The sequence below is a fragment of the Bison bison genome, unplaced genomic scaffold (assembly GCF_000754665.1).
Source record: "Bison bison bison isolate TAMUID 2011002044 unplaced genomic scaffold, Bison_UMD1.0 scf7180017864337, whole genome shotgun sequence".
Classification (NCBI taxonomy): domain Eukaryota; kingdom Metazoa; phylum Chordata; class Mammalia; order Artiodactyla; family Bovidae; genus Bison; species Bison bison.
The window spans coordinates 902,084-926,171 of record NW_011494909.1 but is presented as its reverse complement, the minus strand read 5'-3'; the positions used below and the strand labels follow the sequence as shown (position 1 = coordinate 926,171).

The 24,088-nt window shown below is 42.3% G+C and overlaps 1 protein-coding gene across 2 annotated transcripts in view; it reads left to right on the top strand.

Moving 5' to 3' along the window:
- The window catches only part of DHTKD1 (dehydrogenase E1 and transketolase domain containing 1), a 48,826-nt gene extending 25,324 nt beyond the window's left edge, over positions 1-23,502 (top strand). For both annotated transcript variants that reach the window (XM_010854097.1, XM_010854096.1), the window contains 12 exons: positions 3,395-3,566; positions 4,759-4,957; positions 6,895-7,207; positions 8,427-8,511; positions 8,991-9,130; positions 10,251-10,401; positions 12,135-12,241; positions 14,158-14,322; positions 17,874-17,956; positions 18,498-18,667; positions 20,312-20,397; positions 21,483-23,502. In XM_010854097.1, the coding sequence (XP_010852399.1) occupies positions 3,395-3,566; positions 4,759-4,957; positions 6,895-7,207; positions 8,427-8,511; positions 8,991-9,130; positions 10,251-10,401; positions 12,135-12,241; positions 14,158-14,322; positions 17,874-17,956; positions 18,498-18,667; positions 20,312-20,397; positions 21,483-21,587 (1,776 nt within the window). In that variant the 3' untranslated portion in view covers positions 21,588-23,502. The remainder of the gene's footprint in view (positions 1-3,394; positions 3,567-4,758; positions 4,958-6,894; positions 7,208-8,426; positions 8,512-8,990; positions 9,131-10,250; positions 10,402-12,134; positions 12,242-14,157; positions 14,323-17,873; positions 17,957-18,497; positions 18,668-20,311; positions 20,398-21,482) is intronic.
- The last annotated feature ends 586 nt before the right edge of the window (positions 23,503-24,088 follow it).

Below are 24,088 nucleotides of genomic sequence, written 5' to 3'. Positions count from 1 at the left end.
GTGAAGAAGGCTGAGCGCCGAAGAATTGATGCTTTTGAACTGTGGTGTTGGAGAAGACTCTTGAGAGTCCCTTGGACTGCAAGGAGATCCAACCAGTCCATTCTGAAGGAGATGAGCCCTGGGATTTCTTTGGAAGGAATGATGCGAAAGCTGAAACTCCAGTACTTTGGCCACCTCATGTGAAGAGTTGACTCATTGGAAAAGACTCTGATGCTTGGAGGGATTGGGGGCAGGAGGAGAAGGGGATGACAGAGGATGAGATGGCTGGACGGCATCACTAACTCGATGGACGTGAGTCTGAGTGAACTCCAGGAGTTGGTGATGTACAGGGAGACCTGGCGTGCTGCGATTCATGGGGTCACAAAGAGTTGGATATGACTGAGCGACTGATCTGATCTGATCTAGAGGAAGGTGTGGGCTGGAGAGTTCACCAAGGAAAGCAGGGATTCCTTTCTTAACTAAAATGTTCTACTTGTATATACAAATTACTCTTTTAAGGACATTTTCACTGTCATTAAAAAAGTTACCTTCCAAGGATTCTTTCTTCATACGTATTTAAGTCTTTTATTTCTGCTATTAATTAGGGCCACAGTGGTTACCATATCAGATTAATTACAATGGACTGGTTCAAAATTGGGAAAGGAGTATGTCAAGATTGTATATTGTCACCCTGCATATTTAACTTATATGCAGAGTACATCGTGCAAAATTCCAGACTGGATAACTCACAAGCTGGAATCAAGATTGCTGGGAGAAATATCAACAACCTCAAGTATGCAGATGGTAACCACTTTAATGGCAGAAAGTGAAGAGGATCTAAAATGCCTCTTGATGAAGATGAAAGAGGAGAGAGAAAAATCTGGCTTAAAACTCAACATTAAAAAAACAAAGATCATGGCATCTGGTCCTGTCACTTCATGGCAAATAGATGGGAGAAAAAGTGGAAACAGTGTCATATTTCATATTCTTGGGTTCCAGAATTAATGTGGACAGTGACTGCAGTCACGAAATTAAAAGACTTTTGCTCCTTGAAGAAAAACTATGATAAACCTAGATAGCATATTAAAAAGCAGAGACTTCACTTTGCTGAGAAAGTTCTGTATAGTCAAAGCTATGGTTTTTCCAGTAGTCATGTATGGATGTCAGAGTTGGACCATAAAGAAGGCTGAACACCGAAGAACTGATGCTTTTGAGTTGTGGTGCTGAAGAAGACTCTTGAGAATCCCATGTACTGCAAGATCAAACCAGTCATTTCTAAAGGAAATCAACCCTGAATATTCTTTGGAAGGACTGGTGCTGAAGCTGAAACTCCAGTACTTCGGCCACGTGATGCAAGGAGCTGACTCATTGGAAAAGACCCTGATGCTGGGAAAGATTGAGGGCAGGAGGAGAAGGGGACGACAGAGGATGAGGCAGTTGGATGGCATCACCAACTCAATAGACATGAGTTTGAGCAAACTCGGGGAGATAGTGAAGGACAGGGAAGCCTGGCATGCTGCAGTCCATGGGGTCACAAAGAGTTGGACAGGACTTAGCGACTGAACAAATTAATTAACTTTTTTTGCCACACGAAGAGGCTTTTGGGATCTTAGCTTCCCCATCTAAGGGATTGAACCCAGGCCTCGGTAGTGAAAGCACTGAGTCCTAACCACTGGACCACCATGTAATTCCCCATATCAGGTCATTTTACCCTTTTTTTTCAGATCATGTTATTCTTTTGTTGAGCATTTTGTTTGTTTATTTGTTTTTTTCTTTTTTGTTTTATCAAAACTCCCTTTATTTTTTTTTTAATTATCAAAGATTGTAATTTTACAGTATTGAGAAATATAGAACAAAATACAATTATTGGAGGATAATTGCTCTACAATATTGTATTGACCTCTCCCACTCATCAACACAAATCAGTGACAGGTATACATACATATGTTCCCTCCCTCCTGAACCCCCCCGCCCCATCTCCCACGCCTCTAGCTTGTCAGAGAACACTGGGTTGAGCTCCCTGTTTTATACAGTAAATTCTCACTTGCTATCTATTTTACATATGGTAATGTATATGTTTCCATGCTATTCTCTCCAATTATCCCTTTTTTTTTACTTAATAACTTTTAAATTAAAATACATTTATTATATAACATTACATAAACTTTATATGTACAACATACACCTTATTGATATAATAGCCTTCTATATAGCATGAAGTCAGTGGCACCCATACTTTCCCCTAGGATCTACAATTCCCCCATTATTTGCTTTCAACTTTTCCAAAAAAAATTGACTCCCCTTTCTATCACCTTCCATTTCCCAGTTTTTTTTTAAGTTCTTTATTGAAGTGTAGTTGATTTACAGTATTGTGTTAATTTCTGCAATATAGCAAAGTGAGTTATTTATACACATATATATACATTCTTTTAAAAATTCTTTTCCATTCTGGTTTATTACAGGATGTTGAATATAGTTCCCTGTGCTCTACAGTAGGACCTTGTCAGGTCTTGTGCTATCATGATCTAGTAGATTTCGAAAGTTTTGGAAGAAGAGCACGTTTCAGAGATTCTCTTAAAACAGTATTTTGCCCTTTCCTCAAAGCCTCCTTTCATTTGTGTATGATATGCTCCTCGCCCCCCACCCCCCGTCTTTGCTGTCAATCATTCTCTTTTATGTTCACAGTGGTGTCCAACACACCTAGCGGGGAGGAGGTGATGTGAGCGACACCCTCTCATTTTGGGGGAAATCTGACTGGGGAAGAGTGAGGGTTCGAAGTTATTTTGTTCCTTGCATCTTGCAGGCCACTTTCATGACTGCTTTCCTAGAGCTGATTCTCCTGCGTCTCCCATCACCCTACCTTCTCTGGTGCTGCTGTGCACACTACCATGTTGATGGGGATGCAAGAGGCCAGGGGTACAGGTGATGATGTAGGGTGGAAGGAATAGGTCAGCTGGTCTTAGCTGCAAGAGGGAAAGGGCTGATTCAGCATCATTGAGAGCTGCTTTAGGAACTTCTATAATGAGCAGACTTTTAGGAGGGGAGGGAGCAGCTTTTTATAAACAGAGGTACAGGGACAGGGCTTCCCTGGTGGCTCAGTGGTAAAGGATCTGCCGGCCAATGCAGGAGACATAGCAGATGCAGGTTCAATCCCTGGGTCAGGAAGATCCCCTGGAGCAGGAAATGGCGACATACTCCAGTATTCTTGCCTGGGAAATCCCATGGACAGAGGAGCCTGGTGGGCTACAGTCTACGGGGTCACAGAGAGTCGGACACAACTGAGCATGCACGTGGCATGTGGCAACCAGGGAGTGCTGAGAGCATGGTTGTTTTTTGTTGCTGTTACTAGTAGGTTACTAAACCTAAATGTCTCCACCGCTTACGTTCATTTTCTTATCTCTCCCCCATGATCTAGGTTCATGGTGATGCTTCTTTCTGTGGTCAAGGGATTGTTCCTGAAACATTTACGCTCTCTAATCTCCCGCATTTCAGAATTGGTGGGAGTGTCCATTTGATTGTCAATAACCAGCTGGGTTACACCACTCCCGCAGAAAGAGGAAGGTCTTCCTTATACTGTAGTGACATCGGTATGTAACCCAGGGAAGAGCTGATGTTGAGTCAAATAAGGCATTCCTAGAGAAACTTCTATTATAGTTCACTCAGAAGAGGGAACCTCACTGCTGGTCCCATTTTAATTTTGGGATTAGATATGGTGAGTGGTCACCAACAGTGTTGTTAATATTCCTTTCAAAGTCCGAGTGTGATCTTTCAATCCCAGGAAATAAGACAAGAATAGAACTTAGAGGGTCCCATCTCAAATTGCTGATGTATCCAGTTGAATGATCTGGTATAATCCAGAGATCAACACAGTTAGTACAACTGGAGTAATTGTCTTTAGATATTCAGAGTACCCAAGACCACAGTCAAAAAGGATGTGTTCAACCGGTAAATCTGGCCAGAGGGTCTGGTTGGAAATCAGATATGAAGAAGCAAAGGCGTCCTATTTTAACCTGTGGAAATTGACAATATTAAAAGAAACACAGGGCTTCTTATTATTCATTCCCTATTTCATAGAGTTGGGAGAACTGTCAGATGGTGAGAACTGTACTGTTTTTACATCCAGAGCCTGGCCTGGTTGCCATTTGGGACTATCTATGTGAATTTTTTGTGATTAGTTAGAGATTTTGAAAATTCATTCTCAACCAACTCTTTGAAGAAATCCTTTTTTTTCCCCTTAGGCTACATCTTTTAAAGACCCTTTTATGTCAGGAGGAAAGATAATAGTCATAATGATAATAACACACACACATCCGTTATTAGGTACCAGGCTGTTAAGCACTTTGTATGCATTAACTCACTGATGCTTTAGGACCTCACTGGGAGATAGGAGCATTATTCCAGTGTCCCAGATTAGGAGACTGGAATTCATGACTTTACCAGGATCACACAGACACAAATACTGGGTCTGAAACTCTCTCTTGCCAGCTGGCCTCCAAAGTGAAGGTTCTTTTTTTTTTTTTTGGTGGTGGTGGGTGGGGAGGTGTTGCACTGTATGACTTGTAGGATATCAGTTCCCTGACCAGGGATTGAACCTGGCCTTGGCAGTGAAAGCCCAGAATCCTAACCACTAGGCTTCCAAGGAAATCCCAAAGTGAAGGTTCTTAACACCCAAGCCAAACTACCCCTACAATGTGGGCTGTCTCCCCAGGCGGGCAACAGGATTTGGGGGTAGGTTCATGGGGTGACTGGCTGGCTTCATTTCTGTCTTCTCTGCCTCAGGGAAGCTGGTGGGCTGCGCCATCATCCACGTCAATGGAGACAGCCCAGAGGAAGTGGTGCGGGCCGCACAACTGGCGTTCGAATACCAGCGCCAGTTCCGGAAAGATGTGATTGTTGACTTGTTGTGCTACAGGCAGTGGGGCCACAATGAGCTGGACGAGCCCTTCTTCACCAACCCGGGCATGTACCAGATCATCAGGTACGAGGCTGAGCCATCATGTGCCCTCTCCCCTGCAGTGCTCACATTAATATTTGTATTAGACTCACTTCAGGAAGGTGACCAGCTTTCCCAGTGTGCCTGGGACGTGACAGTCTCAGTGCTCAAACTGGGACAGCCCTGGGCACACTGGGATGATCACCCTGCGGGTCACAGGAAAGCTCCCCATGTTTTTCCAACTCTACATGTCTCCTCAGTGAAGAGACAAAGGGAAGCTTAACAGCCTCACTTAGCAGGTGGGAGGAATGAACAGCCAGGTCTTGCTGCCGCTGCTGCTAAGTCGCTTCAGTCGTGTCTGACTCTGTGCGACCCCATAGACAGCAGCCCACCAGGCTCCCCCATCCCTGGGATTCTCCAGGCAAGAACACTGGAGTGGGTTGCCATTTCCTTCTCCAATGCAGGAAAGTGAAAAGTGAAAGTGAAGTCGCTCAGTCGTGTCCCACTGTTAGCGACCCCATGGACGGCAGCCTACCAGGCTCCTCCGTCCATGGGATTTTCTAGGCAAGAGTACTGGAGTGGGGTGCCATTGCCTTCTCCGAGCCAGGTCTTGAGATTTACCTTTTTAGATGCTAGAAAGTAAAACAGATCCCTCTTTCCTACTTGATTTCCTCATAGACATAAATTAAAGCAGAGGAATAAACTTGGTGACATTTTATGGGCCTTTCTGGTCATAGGTAGCAGACTGCCCTTGGAGGAACAAATCTGAGTTCTCCATTGAGCTTTTTTTTTTTTAAATCACCCAGTTTTCTTTTTTCCTTTTCTTTTGGCTGCACTGGTCTTTCTTGCAACCCACAGGCTTTTCTTGTTGCAGCACAAGGGCTCTCTAGTTTCCCCGTGGCATGTTGAATCTTGGTTCCTAGACCAGGGATCGAACCCATGTCCCCTGCATTGGAAGGCGGATTCTCAACCACTGAACCACTGAGGAAGTCCGTCCATTTAGCTTTGAACTTAGCACCCGAATGATGTGACTCAGGACCCCAATTTTAAGAATATATCCTGTCTACCTTTCACTTTTTTTAAGGATTACAGTGGTCAATGTGACCAGACTTTGTCATGTAAAATATTATGGGAATGCAGAGCAGCAGCATGGTTATTTCTATTTTTGTAAAATCCAGATGCAGAATAGTTACAGGCTTATTCAAGCAACCTGAAACAGGTGTTGGCAAATTTGGTTCAAACTTTTTTAAGTAAAAGAATGCAGAATAAGTAGATAATGTAGGTCAGCCTCATAAATAACTGTCCAGAATTAACAATTGGTAAAAAACAAACAAGCAAAAAAACCTCCTCTACTCATTATTTCTACCTGACTGCAGACAGAAGCCTATAAAGATAAACTTGTTTTCTCTAGCTTGCCTGGAACAAGTGGTTACACACCATTACCTTTAAAAAACAAAGTTATTGGTGTGAAAGTCACATGACATAAAATAGATCTTTTTTTTTGGCTGCTTGGCATGGCATATGGGACCTTAGTTCCCTTATACCCCCTGCAATGGAAGCATGGAGTCTTAGCTGCTGGACTGACACAGAATTCCTTAAATGGACCATTTTTTTTTAACTTTTTATTTTATATTGGCGTATAGCCAGTTAACAATGTTGTTAGTTTCATGTGCACAGCAAAAGGACTCAGCCATCCATATATATGTATCCATTCTTCCCCAAACTCCTGTCCTATCCAGGCGGCCACATAACATTGAGCAGTATTCCATATGCTATATACTAAGTTAAAATGGACCGTTTTAAAGTGAACGATTCAGTGTGAATTGTATTAATACAAGCACCTCCTCTGTCTAGTCCCAAAACATTTCCTGCATACGTTTTTATAACAACGACACTTCAGAATACCTTTGATAATAACTGTGTCTGTCTCTTTTTGATTTTTACAAACGTGATTGATTTTTGTTTCCCTCCTCCTCGGACAGAGCCCGGAAGAGCATCCCTGATACGTATGCAGAGTACCTTATGGCCAACGGACTCACAACCCAGGAGGAGGTGTCGGAAATCAAAGCCTCCTATTATGTGAAGTTAAATGGCCATTTGACTCATGCGGCCCACTACAGGCCCCCTGCCACGAGCCTGCAGGCCCACTGGCAAGGCTTGGTTCAGCCGGAAGCTTGTATTACTTCCTGGAACACAGGTGTGCCCCTTGACCTCCTGCAGTTTATTGGTAAGAAGTCTGTGGAGGTGCCTGAGGAGTTCCAGATACACAGTCACCTTCTGAAGATGCATGTGCAGGTGGGGAGCCCAGACACCCCCAGGCATTCTTTGTCCATCTCTCACAGCCAAGGAATTGGCGTTGGTCTGGTCTTGTTGGTTGGCTAATGTACTTGACAGATGTTTAATGTGAGTCATTAGTTTCTACAAACTGATCCTAGCTGAGTTTTGGTACAGACTGTCAATTAACTCAGATTTTGTCTACCTCTAACTTCTATTTTTCCTTCACTTAGTCATTCATTCATTCATTCATAATGTCTAGGGACTTCCCTGGTGGTCCAACGTGCCATGGTCCAATTTGCCTTCCAATGCAGGGGGTGGGGGTTCCCTCTCTGGTCAGAGAGCTAAGGTCCCACAGATCTCACTGCCAAAAAACCAGAATATAAACAACAGAAGCAATATTATAACAAATTCAATAAAGACCTAAAAAATTGTCCACATAAAAAAAATTTTTATTTTATTTTATTATTATTATTTTTTTAAACCCAAACATGTCTTATACATTATATATACAGTTACTACATGCCCGTTATTAAAAACTCAGCCACACAGAAATGCCCATTTTGGTTTTTCTGAGCTGTGAGCAGAAGACACTTTCATTTTGGGTAGGTAGGGGGATGGCTTAAATAAAATGAATAAAAATCAATACACATAGTCCCCAAAAGTAACATTTAGATCCTTAAACATATTGAGGTTTTACCTATTGTCTTGTGTTAAGTATAAATTGACATACACTGCTCTGGTTTGCCTGCAACTTGGTGGTTTCCTGGAACATGGAACTTCCAGCTATAAAACTGGGAAAGCAAGGAGATACAGGCCTTCATCTTTCTTGAACTTGGATGAAGGCATGATGAACTCTGGATTATTTTTAAAACACTAGCTTGGTTTGTAAGTTTCTATTATAGGTGTAGAGACCATGAAAAAAATCTGTGTACTCACCGTCTGACAGAAAGAAGATTACTTACACCATACACCCCCACTCTCCCCACTCAGCCAACTCCCTGATACCTCCTCTCATCCATCCGCCAGGTTAACCACTCACCTGAGTGCCTGTTTGTTTTGCCTGCTTTCAAACGTCATATACTTGCTGTCATTACTCTCATGTTACCTTCTGCGCCTCCTGTTGTATTTAATACTATGTTTTGGAGCCTTAACCATTGTTGCATTACATTTTTTGAACTCAGTGTGAAACAGGATGTGAGCTCTTAAAAGTTTCTTTTCCCCTCCCGTTCAATTTTAGTCTCGAGTGGAGAAAGTGATGGATGGAACAAAGTTAGACTGGGCCACGGCAGAAGCTCTTGCATTGGGCTCATTGCTTGCTGAAGGTACGACTTCTCTGTATAGCTGCACAGCGGATAGGGGATGCGTTGTATGACATCTCTCATTCGTGATGCCTGCAGTTTTGAGTTACAGCTACATTGTATCATTTTTATTGACTAGAGAGGTTCTCGGACATGGTGACTCTTCTTACCTGAAAACACTGTTTAATCTTAGTATAAGTCATGTTAATAACCTTCATCAGCAAATAGACTATGGAAACACAGGATTCAGGCATGACTGTATTGGAAAGATATTTTCCCTAGTAATTGTAGGCCAAATGATGACTCTTCATTCTTAAACAATTCACTTTGACTACAGAGTTTTGAATATAGGACAGGTACATTTTAAGAAGGATAATCTATTATCTTAAGAGTGATTCTCAGGATGAGCTGGTGTATAAGAATTCAGGGTCATCAGGCCTTATTATCACTTAGGTTATTCATGGGAATCTGGATTTTTCTTTTCCCCTTCTTGCTTGCTTAAGGTTTTAATGTCCGTCTGAGTGGCCAAGATGTGGGCCGTGGAACTTTTAGCCAGAGGCACGCAATGGTTGTTTGCCAGAAGACAGATGACACTTATATCCCCCTGAACCATATGGACCCTAATCAAAAGGGGTTTCTAGAGGTAGGACATTTCATTATCTAGTGTAACACCCAGGTCAATGATCGTAGCTACAGACTTCTTAGCGATAGATGTCGGTAACATCTGAACTTTGGGTTCAGTACTTTTTGAAATAAGGGGATGCTAAATGGATAGACAGTGCAGGTTGATCCACTTGGAATGGAAGTAACAGACTAGCAAGTAGACTAGAGCTGTTTCACTCCAGGTACTTATCTGTATTCAGGTAAATGTCCAATGGATGTTCATTTTGTCAATGCAAAATTGACATTATAACCTGCTTGTTGCTGAATTCATTAAAATAAATCAAAGATGTGGATAATAGGCCAACATTTCTTGACAACTTAAAAAAAAAAACCTGACTTCCATAAGCTTATTTTATTCCCAAGGACTTAGCAGGCTTGATGAATTTATCTATTACCATGTATTTCCAGTCACTGAGTTAGATTCATTAGATTCAAGAGCAGAGCCTGGGTCTTTTCATTTTTGTTTCTCTAACAACTAGCATGGTGCCTGGCTGCTGCTAAGTCGCTTCAGTCGTGTCTGACTCTGTGCAACCCCATAGACGGCAGCCCACCAGGCTCCCCCATCCCTGGGATTCTCTAGGCAAGAACACTGGAGTGGGTTGCCATTTTCTTCTCCAGTGCATGAAAGTGAAAAGTCAAAGTGAAGTCGCTCAGTTGTGTCTGACTCTTAGCGACCCCATGGACGGCAGCCCACCAGGCTCCTCCGTCCATGGGATTTTCCAGGCAAGAGGACTGGAGTGGGGTGCCATCGCCTTCTCCAGTGGTGCCTGGCACATGAAGTTTATTGAATTATCCTTTAAGGTACAATTAGTGGCGTATCATCTTTTTTCCCTACTCTAGCAATTTGTCTGAGAGCATGGGGTTTACTGATATTCAATATTTTAAAAAAATACACTTGTCCAAAGCAAGATTCCAGGGAATTACTTAAAGGACACGCAACTCGTATTTTCTTTAAATTAGTCTAAAATCCCCATCTTGATCAGTTACCTAGATTGGTGATCTAGATACCGAAATGTCTAGTATTTCCCCTACCCAATCAATGTCTTTTATTGATTTGTGATTTGATATATGATATCAGTTAACTTTGAATATTGCGCTAGGTCAGCAACAGCCCACTGTCGGAAGAGGCCGTCCTGGGATTTGAGTATGGGATGAGCATTGAGAGCCCTAACCTGCTGCCCCTCTGGGAGGCTCAGTTTGGCGATTTCTTCAATGGCGCCCAGATCATCTTTGACACGTTCATCTCTGGAGGTTGGTGTCTGGTGGACGCATCACACCAGCTGCATGGGTACAAGCGTATGGAATGGGGACATAGCTGTGGCCACAGCGTCCCTTGCCCCACTACCTGAGGGCCCATCCTGTCATCCACTGGGGCATAGCAGCTGTCATACAGTTCAATATGCTGTTGGGAAGAGCACGTAAGCCTCTGAGAGCAGAAAGGCTGTGTCTCCCGGGGAGCGTGCTTGGCTCTAGGGAATGGTGCCTATACTTGCCCCACTCCTAAGAGGTCTGATTTTCAGGTCTGCTCTTGGTGTGTGTTGAGTAACTACAGCATGAATAACAAGCAGGCAGTGGTGACACAGTGACGACTTGTGATTAGAATGAATGTGTGTGTCAGTTGCTCATTCATGTCCGACTCTTGTGACCCCGTGGACACCCCACTAGGCTCCTCTGTCCATGGGATTCTCCAGGCAAGAAAACTGGAGTGGCTTGCCATTCCCTTCTCCAGGGGATCTTCCCAACCCAGGGATTGAATCTGGGTCTCCTGCATTGCAGGTGGACTCTACTATCTGAGCCACCAGGGAAGCGTGATTAGAATGAATGACAGTCTTGAAAAGCTGCTCCCCACAGCCCAGGGTCACACAAGTATCTCAGAGTTGGAAGTTGTGCATCTTACTAGGTTTAATCATCACTTACAAAAGCAGTGCCCGCTCATTGTAGAGATTCCAAGTATATTAAGTGCAAGTCTGAGTCTCCCCCGAGACCCTCCCCCCATTTTCTGGGGGAACCACTTATGGATTTTGTGTGCACACCTCAGGCCCTTCTCATGGTTGCTTCTCTGTAACTTTGTGGTCCTGACGAAGAAAAGAGGCTTGAGGAGACTGGACTTTGCCATGTCCAGAGACTCTTCTAAACAGCCTGCTTCTCTTGTTTTGGATCTCGGATTCTAGGGCTCAGTAGTTGTGGCACATGGGCTTAGTTGCCCTGAGGCATGTGGAATCTTCCTGGACCAGGGATTGAACCCTTGTCCTCTGCATTGGAAGGGGGATTGTTAACCACTGGACTGTAGAGAAAGTCACTACGTTTTTTTTTTTACCTGGCAATCTGCATTGAGCAAGTCTGTCTATATCATTTTTCCAATGGCATTTGCTCACTTCTTGTCTCTGTGTCACATTTTGGTACTTGCCATATTTTAAACTTTTGCATTATTAGTATATTTGGGATGGTGATTTGTGATCAGTGATCTTTGATGTCACTGTTGTGAAAAGACTGATTGCTGAAGGCTCAGATGATGGTTAGCAGTTTTTAGCAAGAAGTTTCTTTTGATTAAGGTATGTGCGTGGTTTTTTCAGTCACGGTGCTCTTGCACATTTGCTAGACTGTGGTTTAGTGTAAATATGAATTTTACACACAGTGGGAAACCAAACAACTCATGCGACTCAATTTACTTCAGAGTCCTGGGCTGGAACCTGCAATATCTTGGAGGTTTGTCTGTATTTTCCTCCTAAGGAGAAAGCACGTGCATTGAAAATGCTTTTGAGGGGGTCCAGCAGCAGGAAATGGCAACCCACTCCAGTGTTCTTGCCTGGAGAATCCCAGGGACGGGGGAGCCTGGTGGCCTGCCGTCTATGGGGTCGCACAGAGTCAGACACGACTGAAGCGACTCAGCAGCAGCAGCAAACTAACAGGTGTCTTCCTGCCCAGTCACCTAGGGTGGTCTGGCACCTGCATTGCAGGTTCTCACGCCCACCGCTGCTTTACAGGCGAGGCCAAGTGGCTCCTCCAGAGCGGCATTGTGGTCCTCCTTCCCCACGGGTACGACGGGGCTGGACCGGAGCACTCATCTTGTCGAATAGAGCGTTTCTTGCAGGTATGTCCACTGCCTTCTAGATTCCAAGGAATGTTTTCCCTGCTTCCTAGGTGCTCTGAAATAGAACTGCCTCCTGCAGACACTCCTGAATGTGAACCTTGGACTGTAATAAGACATCGTAGTATTTGAATGAAACAGAGCTAATGCAATGTCTGTCAATGTTTCTTGGAATACAATGCTTCAAGCATGTTAGTATCATGATTTCATGGCAGTGAAAGTTCTTCTTATGCAGCAAATATCAGTAGCTTCTGAGTCAAGCTGATCATTGGAATCATCTAAGGAGCCTTTTATAAACAGAGATACAGGGACCAAGGGCTTCCCAGGTGGCTCAGTGGTAAAGAATCTTCCTGCCAATGCAGGAGCCACAAGAGATGAAGGTTCTGTCCCTAAGCTGGGAAGACCCTCTGGTAGAGGAAATGGCAACCCACTCCAGTATTCTTGCCTGGAAAATCCCATGGACAGAGCTGCCTGGTGGGCTGCAGTCCATGGGGTTGCAAAGAGTCAGATGTGACTGAGTGACTGAGCACACACACAGGCATTAGGACCAAGCTGAGATCTAAGAAGTGATAGTATTTTTATAAAATGATTCATGACTGTTAAAAATTTGAAGTAACAACCCAGAAATTACCATTATCTTTTGGTAAGAATCATTACCAATGCCACTTAATGCATATTACTTCCTAATATTTTATTATAAAAAATTTCAAGCATAAAGAAAAGATGGAAAAATTTTACAGAGAATATTCATATGCCCACTTGCTACATTCTGCCATTAATGTTTTATTTTAATGTTTTATCATGTATCTATTCATCCGTCATTCCTCTATCTGTAAATCCATGTAATTTTTGCATGTATTTGAAAGTAAATGAAGATGTCAGTACACATCGCCCTAAGTATGTGCATATCAGTAATTATTTTAGCATGCATGCAGATAAAATATATATAAAGGTGATAGGTAGATAAAACAGTAGATAGATAAATGCATATAACTGTTTGGTTGGTAAAGACAGATAAATAATTTCATAAAAATTAGATTACAGAAATAAATTGCAAGTAAATTAAAAGAATTGAGTGTGAAATACAAAACTGTAATTTTTCAAAGAAGTTTAGGAAATGAGTACACAAAAGATACAATTTGGGAGTCATCAGTTTTGTTTTTGTTTTTGGGCATGCAGCCCAGCTTGTAGGATCTTAGTTACCTGACCAGGGATCAAACCCAGGCCCTAGCAGTGAAAGCACCCAGTACTAACTGATAAACTGCCAGGGAATTCCTCTCCACTGCTTCTTAACTGGGGTTAGAAGACATGCCTCCACTTTCTGTCCCAGCAGAGTCTTCTGAGAGTTCCTTCCTCATCCTCAGCATTTCAACCTTGTTAGCTGTTTTTATTCTTGTCTATAAAACAAACTATCCTTGCATTTATTTCATCAGGAGAGTGAGATTCAGACAGTGCATCCTTCCAACATATTCACTCCACAGGCATCAAAGTCTGTATTTTTCAAAAAGTCCCTTCCAGATGCTTCTTTTTAAAATTTTAATTATTTTTGGCCATGCCACACAGCTTGTGGGATATTAGTACCCCAAGCAGGGATTGAACCTGTGCCCTAAACAGTGAAAGCACTGAGTCCTGACCACTGGATCATCAGGGATTTCCCCCTCTTAAGATGCTTCTTGCAGCCCACCGTGTTTGGAAAGAACCACGTTAGAACACACAGACTCGGCAGATGGGAGCCATCAGGCCTCTCCTGGTGAATTCTTCATGGGTCATACATTTACCTTCTGGTCTTCTTCTGTGAGGAAGAGACACATCTCCTCTCCATCTCGTGGAGATGCCTGGTTTTCCTTAGCATAGCCTGTGCCCTTGGGATGGAGTGAGCTGACTTGACTGTCGGCTCCTTCCTCTCACTTCCCTCCCAGATGTGTGACAGCACAGAGGAGGGTGTGGATGGGGACACTGTGAACATGTGCGTGGCTCACCCCACCACGCCCGCCCAGTACTTCCACCTGCTCCGGAGACAGATGATTCGGAACTTCAGGAAGCCCCTCATCCTTGTTTCTCCGAAGACACTGCTCAGACTCCCCGTAAGTAGAAAAAGCTGAAAGCTGGTTTGTCAGTCTTTCTCCTCTGGCCATATTTTCCCCTGCATTTCCCTCTCTTGTATATCTGGTTACAGTTCTAAATAATAGAAGTGTCTCTTTAGTTTTAGTTGGCCATGCTGCTGTGTCTCTCTTTTTTTAACCTTTCAAGAATAACTAGAAATCCAGGTCGCTTGTAGTTTCATTGTTGTGAAGGACAGGCATAGCAGATATTATCACCCTGGAATCCCAGCCTGAGCAGAAATAATCTTTTAGAAAACATTTCAAAGTCCAAATGGTGTCAGCACTGCTATGTTTATAGTCACAAGTTGGGAATTTAAAGTACTTTGATGAAAACAAGTGGTTTTATTCATTGACTTTGTGTGTGTGTGTGTGTTTGTGTGTGTAGCAGAGTTTTATTAAAGTGAAAAGGGACAGAGAAAGGTTCTGACATAGACATCAGAAGGGGGATGGAGAGTGCCCCCTTACTGACTTTTATTTAGACTTTTTTGGTGAAATGATTTATCACAGGTAGACTCCCTTTCGAACATTGCAACAATATAAATTATCTACTTCCTGGCTTCACAAGGGTACATTTTCTCTTGATTTACCCTAAGTGTTAAGCGCACAAATGGTTTTTAAATCACACAAATATGCTAGTTTTCAAGGGGCAGAATTCCTGTGGTCATGTATGGATGTGAGAGTTGGACTGTGAAGAAGGCTGAGCGCTGAAGAATTGATGCTTTTGAACTGTGGTGTTGGAGAAGACTCTTGAGAGTCCCTTGGACTGTAAGAGATCCAACCAGTCCATTCTGAAGGGGATCTGCCCTGGGATTTCTTTGGAAGGACTGATGCTGAAGCTGAAACTCCAGTACTTTGGCCACCTCATGCGAAGAGTTGACTCATTGGAAAAGACTCTGATGCTGGGAGGGATTGGGGGCAGGAGGAGAAGGGGACGACAGAGGATGAGATAGCTGGATGGCATCACTGACTCGATGGACGTGAGTCTGAGTGAACTCTGGGAATTGGTGATGGACAGGGAGGCCTGGCGTGCTGCAATTCGTGGGGTCGAGAAGAGTCGGACACGACCGAGCGACTGAACTGAACTGAAGCATGTATTTATCCCATCTGCTATCATTTTTTTCAGTTTTGTATGAGAGTCTGAATTAGAATCAAATGTTCATGTTTATTGGGATGCCATTGGTGAGGTGGACTGTGTCGTTCAGGACTTGGCTGTATGAGACTGTTGTGTGCTTCTCACCAAGGTCAGAGAGTGTGTGTTTGGAAGTGATGGGTGTTGAGAGAAGCTGCCAGGGATTTGGCTTCACAGTTGTCTTTTTCGGTGGTTTCCAGCATTTGGAGGGGAGTGAGGTGACCCTTGGTCTCACTGTTGGTTGTGGGCACTGGAGCTCTCCCAGAGTGAGCACCCGCTTGTGTGTGGAGCTCCAGACACCTCACCTGTCCCAGCCCAGCCTCAGGGGTCAATAATGAGGGAATGCTTCTCAGCTTCTTTCACCAATGGCAGCAGTTCATTTGTTTGGTCTACTTGTTCTCTCTGAGAACAACCCTGTGTGTTTTGAGGTGGCTTAAGGAACATCACGGAACATTTGAGACAAGTGAATGCAATCCCTTTCTTTCTTCCATTTTTTGCTTGTTTGGTTTTTGGCCATTACATGTGGCATGCAGCATCTTAGTTCTCTGACTAGGGATTGAAACTGAGCCCCCTGCTTTGGGATCACATGGTCTTAACCACTGGACCGCCAGGGAAGTCCCTTTATGCTGTCTTTCTGATGGGGCTCTCTTGACACTGATATTTGAAATATCAATGTGAAAGGGGCCACGTCAAAATGTAAAGTTACTATAGTTTATTTCTAAGAATTATATACATCTGTGATTCTTGAACCCAACTTTCATTGTATCCCTAAGGTTGTCATCTGCTCCCTCTCTCATACCTAAAAGGAGACTAATGATATTAAATATATTTTATATATATATATATTATTAGGTATTGAGTGAACTGTTAAAAGTTTTACTGAGAATTTCTTTTGCTGTTTGAAATTGAGAATAAGAATTCATTTTCTGGCCCTAATGCTCCACCCCTCTCCCCAGGTCTAATATACAGTTTATTAAACAAATAAGTGAAACCTTCCTTGGGGAATTTAAAAAATACCAACAGCTAGTCTATAGATTTTAAAATGAAAAACTATGCTTATTAATTCATCAAATATCTTCATTAGACACGTAAGTCCTTTTGTTAGTGGAAAGTCAGCAGTATCAGTACTGAAATCTGATTTCTTCCTGAAAATTGGTACAGTGATCTAGCAGAATATAATATACACAGCCAACCCTCTCCATGCATGGCCTACTCAGAGGTGACTTGCCATGTGGCAGACATGACTCAGAGGTACACCTGTCAAGTGGTACCAAAACCCCACACCAGTTTGGTACATGACTCTGAACTCCAGTTCCTTTTCATTCCTGCTATAGGAAGTGGGGACTGACAAAGGACTCTGGTTCAGAAAGGAGAAAGATTGCCTCCTGTTATGTAGCCAGAGTGTCCCCTTTAGGGTTTCCCAGGTAATGCTAGTGGTAAAGAACCCACTTGCCAAGGACGGAGACTTAAGAGACTTGGGTTCAATCCCTGGGTCAGGAAGATCCCCTGGAGGATGGCATGGCAACCCACTCCACTGTTCTTGCCTGGAGAATCCCATAGACAGAAGAGCCTAGTGGGCTACAGTCCATTAGGGTCACAGAGTTGGACACAACTGAGGTACTTAGCAATAGCTAATATAATTTTTTTAGATTATATCACAATATTCCAGCATTTAGATGGCTGTCCTCAATGACCTCAACTAAATGTCATATACTCAGCTGGGACTAGACTATAAGGAAACTAACTTAGATGACAGCAGAAAAGATCAAATCCTTCACCTTGGGCTTCATCAGTTTTCTACTTTAAGTTCTTTATAAGTATTTATTTTGGGATCTTGGTTCCCTGACCAGGGATTGAAACCCAGGCCCTTGGCACTGAAAGTGCTGAGTCCTAACCACAGGACCGCCAGGCAATTCCCAACAAGTATATATTTAAATTGAGCTCAATAATAAAATTTCTTTTCACAATATCCATATATTGTTCTGATTGATGTTTATGTTTATAAATTATCATCAAAATCCTAAAGACAGAAATAATTGCACTACCTTAGCTATGCTGGCTTACAATACAAATTCTATATAGTGTTTCTGATTCCCACAGATTAAGGCAGATTTTTAATTGATAATCCAGTTGAGTCATCAAACAGAAATTCTAATTGTTAAAATTTTACCATGGCACCGGACAAAAAGGTAATAGTCTGTAACTTCAGAGAAACAATTTTACCTTGAAGTATGCAGAACAGATACTTTTGAGAAAGATACTATGTTTATCAGTACATATGTTTACTTATAGCCCCAGGAGAGAATTTTGACACTAGTTCTTGGAAAGATCCCTTGTAAGTAAAAGCATCTTCAACTCCTGTCCATTGGTTGATAGATTTGTGTCTTTTTCTCCCCCTCCTTAGGCAGCTGTATCAACTCTTCAGGAAATGGCACCAGGAACAACATTCAAACCGGTCATTGGAGATTCATCTGTGGATCCAAAAAAGTAATCTGAAGTGGAGCTCTATTTTCATACTCTGCAGTGGATTTGTGACGAGTGGGAGAACTCGTCCGTGTTAAGTGAACCAAATGACCCTAATCTCTATTCTGAAACATAAGTCCTTTAAGTCTATGGTGTAGGAGTTAGATTATACACACAAGAGTGAATTTTGGAGTATATGTTACTAAAGGTTTCCCACTGCATAGCATGACTGAACCCCACTACAGCACCCCCACTGCTTCAGAGGCAAAGCATTTTAATCTCTGTGGTCCCTCCTTTCTTCTGCTACAATTCTTACCTTAAAAAAAAAAATTATTTAAAAATTTATTTTGGCTTCTCAGGTCTTAGTTGCAGCACACGGGATCTTTAGTTTCAGCAGACGAACTCTTAGTTGCCACATGTGAGACCTAGTTCCCTGGCCAGGGGTGGAACCTGGTCCCCTGCATTGGGAGCATGGAGTCTCAGCACTGGACCACCAGGGCAATCCCTACAATTCTTATTTTAAGATACTTCTCCCCCACCCAATTGTCCCTTTTCTGCCCAACAGGGTTAAGAGTCTGGTGTTCTGCTGTGGCAAACATTTCTATGCCCTGATGAAGCAAAGAGAATCTTTGGAGGCCAGGAAGCATGACTTTGCCATCATCCGAATAGAAGAACTCTGTCCTTTCCCGCTGGATTCGCTGCAGCAAGAGATGAGCAAATACAAACACGTTAGAGGTAAAGAGTCCTTCTTGTTCAGCTCTTTGTTTTTAAGATACCTGAAATGTATTTGGAATATCTCAAATGAAAAACTGGTACAGGGGAAGTGAGAGTTACTAGAAAGTTACCTCTCATGGAATCTGGAGATGTGAAAATAGGTCAGCTAAAGCCAATGTCTCCATGTCTTTTCTGGTGTCCCTTTCAGTCTCCCTCCCTCTCATATGACATCTAATTTCTTGAGTTTGGAGGAATGTGTACTGTCAATGCTATACTATCATTTATGATAAATCCAGTATGATTGTAAAAGAAAGGCCTTTTCAGCAAGTGGGGCTGGAATAATTGGATATCTATATGCACCCACACAGAAATTAACTTAAAGTAGATCACAGACCTCAATGTAAAGCTATAAAATTTCTAGAATAAAATGGATGAAAATTTTTATGACCTTGGGTTAGGCAAAAAGTTCTTAGACATAATACCAAAAGCACGTTCCAGAAAAGAAAAACTGGATTTTACCAAAATGAAAAACTTCTGCACTGTGAAAGGCACTGCAAAGAATATAAAAAAGACAAGCTGAAAGCTAGGAGAAAATATTTTTAAGTATACGTATCTGACAAAGGAGTCTCCAGAATGTTTCAAGAGCTCTGAAAACTCAACAGTGAGAAAACGTACAATCCAGTTTTTCAAAAGGTGCAAAAGAATTGAACTGGCATTTTACCAAAGAACCACATGGCAAATAACCATATGAAAGGATCCTCAACATAATCAGTGATAGAGAAATGCAAATTAAGCTAAAGTGAGATATGACTACATACCAATTCAAATAACTAAAAGGGAAACAAAACAATATGAAGGACTGATAATGATGCAGGACAACTGGTACCCTCAATCACTGCTGCGGGGGATACAGACTGGTCCATCCAGTCACTCTGGAAAACAGTTTGTCAGTTTCTCATGCAGTTACACACAGAGTTACTGTACCACCCAGCGGTCCCACTCCTAGGTATTTACCCAAGAGAAAGGAAAAATCCGTGTGTGAATGTCAATAGAAAGCTCTATTCATAATTTCCCCAAACTGGAAATGATTCGAACATCCTTCAACTGGTGAAGGATGTGCATCCCTACAATATCTTAATCCTCAGCAATGAAAGAGAGTGAACTATTGCGGTTGGCAAAATCACCGATGGATTTTGCTAATTCATGGAAGCCAGACCCAAAAGGCTGGCTGTGTGATTCCATTTATCTGCTTGATCTGGAAAAGGCAGAACTTTGTGGATAGAGAAAAGATCAGTGATTGCTGGAGGCTAGGGGTGGGAGGAAGAGTTGAGTATAAAGGACAGAATGAGGGGATATTTGGGATTGAGAGGATTGTTCTATATCATTGTGGTGATGTGGTGATGGTGATGGATATATGACTATGCATTTCTCAAAAAAAAGAAGATAACACTGTGCCATATTAGAAAGGTATGTATTGAGGATATATGTGTGTGTGTGTATGTATGTGCATATATATATGTATATGTATGTATATATACATATATAGATAGCATGTATGGTATGTGTATGTATGTGCACACACATACATATTGTGTGTTTTTGTGTGTGTAGTATGTTGTATATACATTTACTCGCTGTACTGAGATGAAATTTCTTCTATTATAGATGTTATCTGGAGTCAAGAGGAGCCTCAGAACATGGGTCCTTGGTTTTTTGTTTCTCCAAGGTTTGAGAAGCAGCTGGCCTGCAAGGTAACAGCTCTTCCTTGCAGTGTTTTGTGTGTGTCCCATTTCCTCTGGAGTGCCAACAAATAGGTTTATCCCCTATTATCAGTCCAAAGTTCTATAAAGATAAACTAAAATATAAAATCTAGTTTTAGGCTCCTCTTTCAGACTAAACTTCTGAGTGTTCAGCAAGTTGTGTATGTGTACCTACTAGTATTATGTTAAAAAAACAAAACAAAAACATTGATTATACTCAAAAAGGTAGAAGACCTACCTGTTGGCTACCTTTCTCATTAGCCTACTCAGCATTCTTGTCCCAAAGATTAGTAACCAAGCCCCAGGGGAGAAGAGCCATGACCTGGCTTGTTTTACAATAACACTTATTCCAGGCCCACCTGCAAGGCTGGTAAACATCAAAGGCCAAGTTCTTAGTTATGTTTTAGGAAGATAAACCCAAGAGAAGAACAATCATGCTTGCTTCTGTTTGTCTTTCTATTCTGCTTTGTTTAGAACTCAAGTTACTTGATATCAGCTTCAGTTCAGTTCAGTCGCTCAGTCATGTCCCACTCTTTGCAACCCCATGAACTGTAGCACGTCAGGCCTCCCTGTCCATCACCAACTCCTGGCGTTTACCGAAACTCAAGTCCATTGAGTCAGTGATGCCATCTAACCATCTCATCCTCTGCCGTCCCCTTCTTCTCCTGCCCTCAATCTTTCCCAGCATCAGGATCTTTTCAAATGAGTCAGCTCTTGGCATCAGGTGGCCAAAGTACTGGAGTTTCAGCTTCAACATCAGATACCAGCTTACGAGGCTCCAATCATTTTCACCTGTGAATAGTTCTAAATTAGAAAACCCTACAGCTAAAACCAAGTAACGGTTACCTAAGAACAGGACAAATTCCTGAATGTGTTTCATCTTATCATGCCTGGAATTTAGTTTTCAGTTGTGACATAGATCTCCCTGTAATCTAGTTTATGTCACTCATTACTTTCTAAAAGGGTGATTTATGGTTAAACAACTTAAGAGAAATACAGTTGTGTCCCTGGGCAAGCTAAGCAGAGGTCTGATCAAGTTCAGATGTCATTTTATTTCTTTTCTGTTTCCACAATAGCTCCGTCTTGTGAGCCGACCCGCGTTGCCTGTACCGGCTGTGGGAATCGGCACCATTCACCTACAGCAGCATGAAGAAATCCTCACTAAGACCTTCAACCCATGACGTCCTTTGAAGAAACACTACTTCCTTATAAGAAAACTGCCATAAAAAGAAAGGCTTGTCTCCTCCACTCGCTAGGTACCATGAAAAGATTGTATTCCTAGAAGACATTGAGACTGATGAGGGTGGAGGAGAGGTAAATCTAGAATACATGGAACAGCCAAAGGAATTGTTCTTTGAGACATGAATCCCACAAGTCACTTTCCTGCTTAAATGTGCCATATGTTAGTTATATTGTTTTAGATCAGAGTGAGTTGTAGAACTGGGTCCTGAACCAGATGTCTTTAGACTTTCCTCTTTCTAATTAACTGTATGTACCCAGGAAAAGTTCTTGAGCATGAATTTATTGCTTCAAGAATCCCATGGACAGAGGAGCCTAGGGGGTTACAGTCCATAGGGTCACAAAGAGTCTGACATGGCTGAAGTGATTTGCAGTTTTCTTTTTTGGGGTTGATCAGGTCACTATTGAAACACAACACACATGCCAGGGGAAGTCCAAGGACAGCTCTGGAACAGGGGAAGACCCCAACAGTTCCCTATACACGTACACCCAGGCATATAGTGTGAGCCAGGGTCCCACTGCTGTATTTCTTCCAGATTTTCTTAATGTGTGTCACTTTCATGAATCTTCCCTTCTTTATTCAAAGTCCTTGAGTACCTATATTTTAATTTTATGTCATCTCTGGTGCTGCTTTCCAGCTACTGTGAAAAATGTTTTATCAAACACTATAGCAAAACTGTATTATTCCTGATTTGTGTTCTTCAGGAACACTATTTTACCCATTATCCTTAAGTATTGGTCCTATTAAATATAAACCTCTGGGTGTAGGATCCTTAGCACATTATTATTGAATTGTAGCTACAGTGAAATTGATTGGTGGTCTACTTTGCCGTAGTATCTTTTTTGTCCCCCTTAATCTTGCCGCAATACCTTAATATTTTTAATTAACTCTGGGCGGTGTCTGATACGGGGATTTCAGCCACTGGTTGATCAGCCTCACCTCTAAAAGTCCCTGCTGTCATATGATGTATATTTGTGGCACTTAAGGATCACTTTGATAGCAGGAACTTCCCAGTGTTAGGTGCTTCAGGGACTTCTAGAGATCACCAATCTATTGCCTTATTCGGAAATTGTGCTTAGTACTGGAGAGTATAACTAAACATCAGCAAACTTCCTAGCTTTATATGGCTTGGTGCTGCAGAAACCACCATATACCATTCTTGTGCCATAATACTGTTTTCTCAGAAATGGGAGAGTACCTGAGGCCCTGGAATACCCTCTCCACTTTTACTGGCAACTGTCAGTGTCTTTTAGAATCAATGTGTAGGTTGTTCAAGCCACAGCAGTAGATTAGTGATTCACATCATAAATCATGTAACTTAGTACCATGAATGTCAACCAATAAAACCACAAGGATCTATTTAATAAGAATGGTTATCAATGTTGTATATTAAACTAGAAAAAAAATAAAAGCACAGGGTCATCTTTTTTTCAGATCTCTTGATTTCTTGAGTTAAAATAATTCAAAAGTCTAAGCACAAAATTAGATGGAAGACTAGTTTTTTTAATTTAGATCTTTCCAAATGTCTTAACTTTACACCTCCTAAGTCTGTTTCTTGTTAATCTCCAAGTTGAGCCATGAGATATATCTTCTATATCTTAACCTTCTTACTCTCAATTATCACTGCAACATGCATCATTATTTTGAATTACCTTGCAGGAAGGGACTGTTAGTTCTCCGTAGCAAGATGCCAAACCAGTTAATTTTGGAAGACTTTTTATTAAAGTATATTGCTTTAGCATTGCTCCCCTGCATCTTCTCTGGCTCATATGAAGAACCAGCTATAATGGAACAAAAATAAGAAATGATCCTGAAAAAGTAGAATGGTGTTTCCTCAATAAATAGTTTATTGAACACCTGTTGCAATATGGCGTTTTTCTTGACATTAGAAACACTTGCAAGTTAAAGATAAACCGTGTTGTTCATTGTCCTCGTTAAGAAGTAGGAGGAACTAAAATTTGGGTTAGCAGATTGCTAAGATTATCTGCTTTCCTTTACACTATGCAGTCCACGAAGGGACAAAAGAGACTAGACAAGGCAGACAAGGATCTGGGGCGGGGGTGTGGGGGTGGGGGCGCTATCCAGTGGTTAAAACTCCGCATTCCAAGGCAGGGGGCGAAGTTCCATGTATGGTTGGGGAATTGAGATCCCTCAAGCTGCTCAGGAAGGCCATAGTAGAAGAGTGAAAAGTTCACAAGTTCTATTAACTACAGACAAATTTCTGAAAACGTCCCAGCAGTTCCAGTAAGATGGAAGCAAAATAAAGTTTTTTTGGGTCATGCGGGCTCTGGAGGCATCTCGGCTCCAGTTCTGGGGATCGAACCCGTCCTGCACTCCTGGGGCGGTCGCTCGGGTTGTGTCCTGACTCTAACCCCCGGGCCTCCTGGGGGTCGAGGTCAAGGAGACAGCCCTTGCTGGACCCTGCGTTCAGAAAGGTGCTCA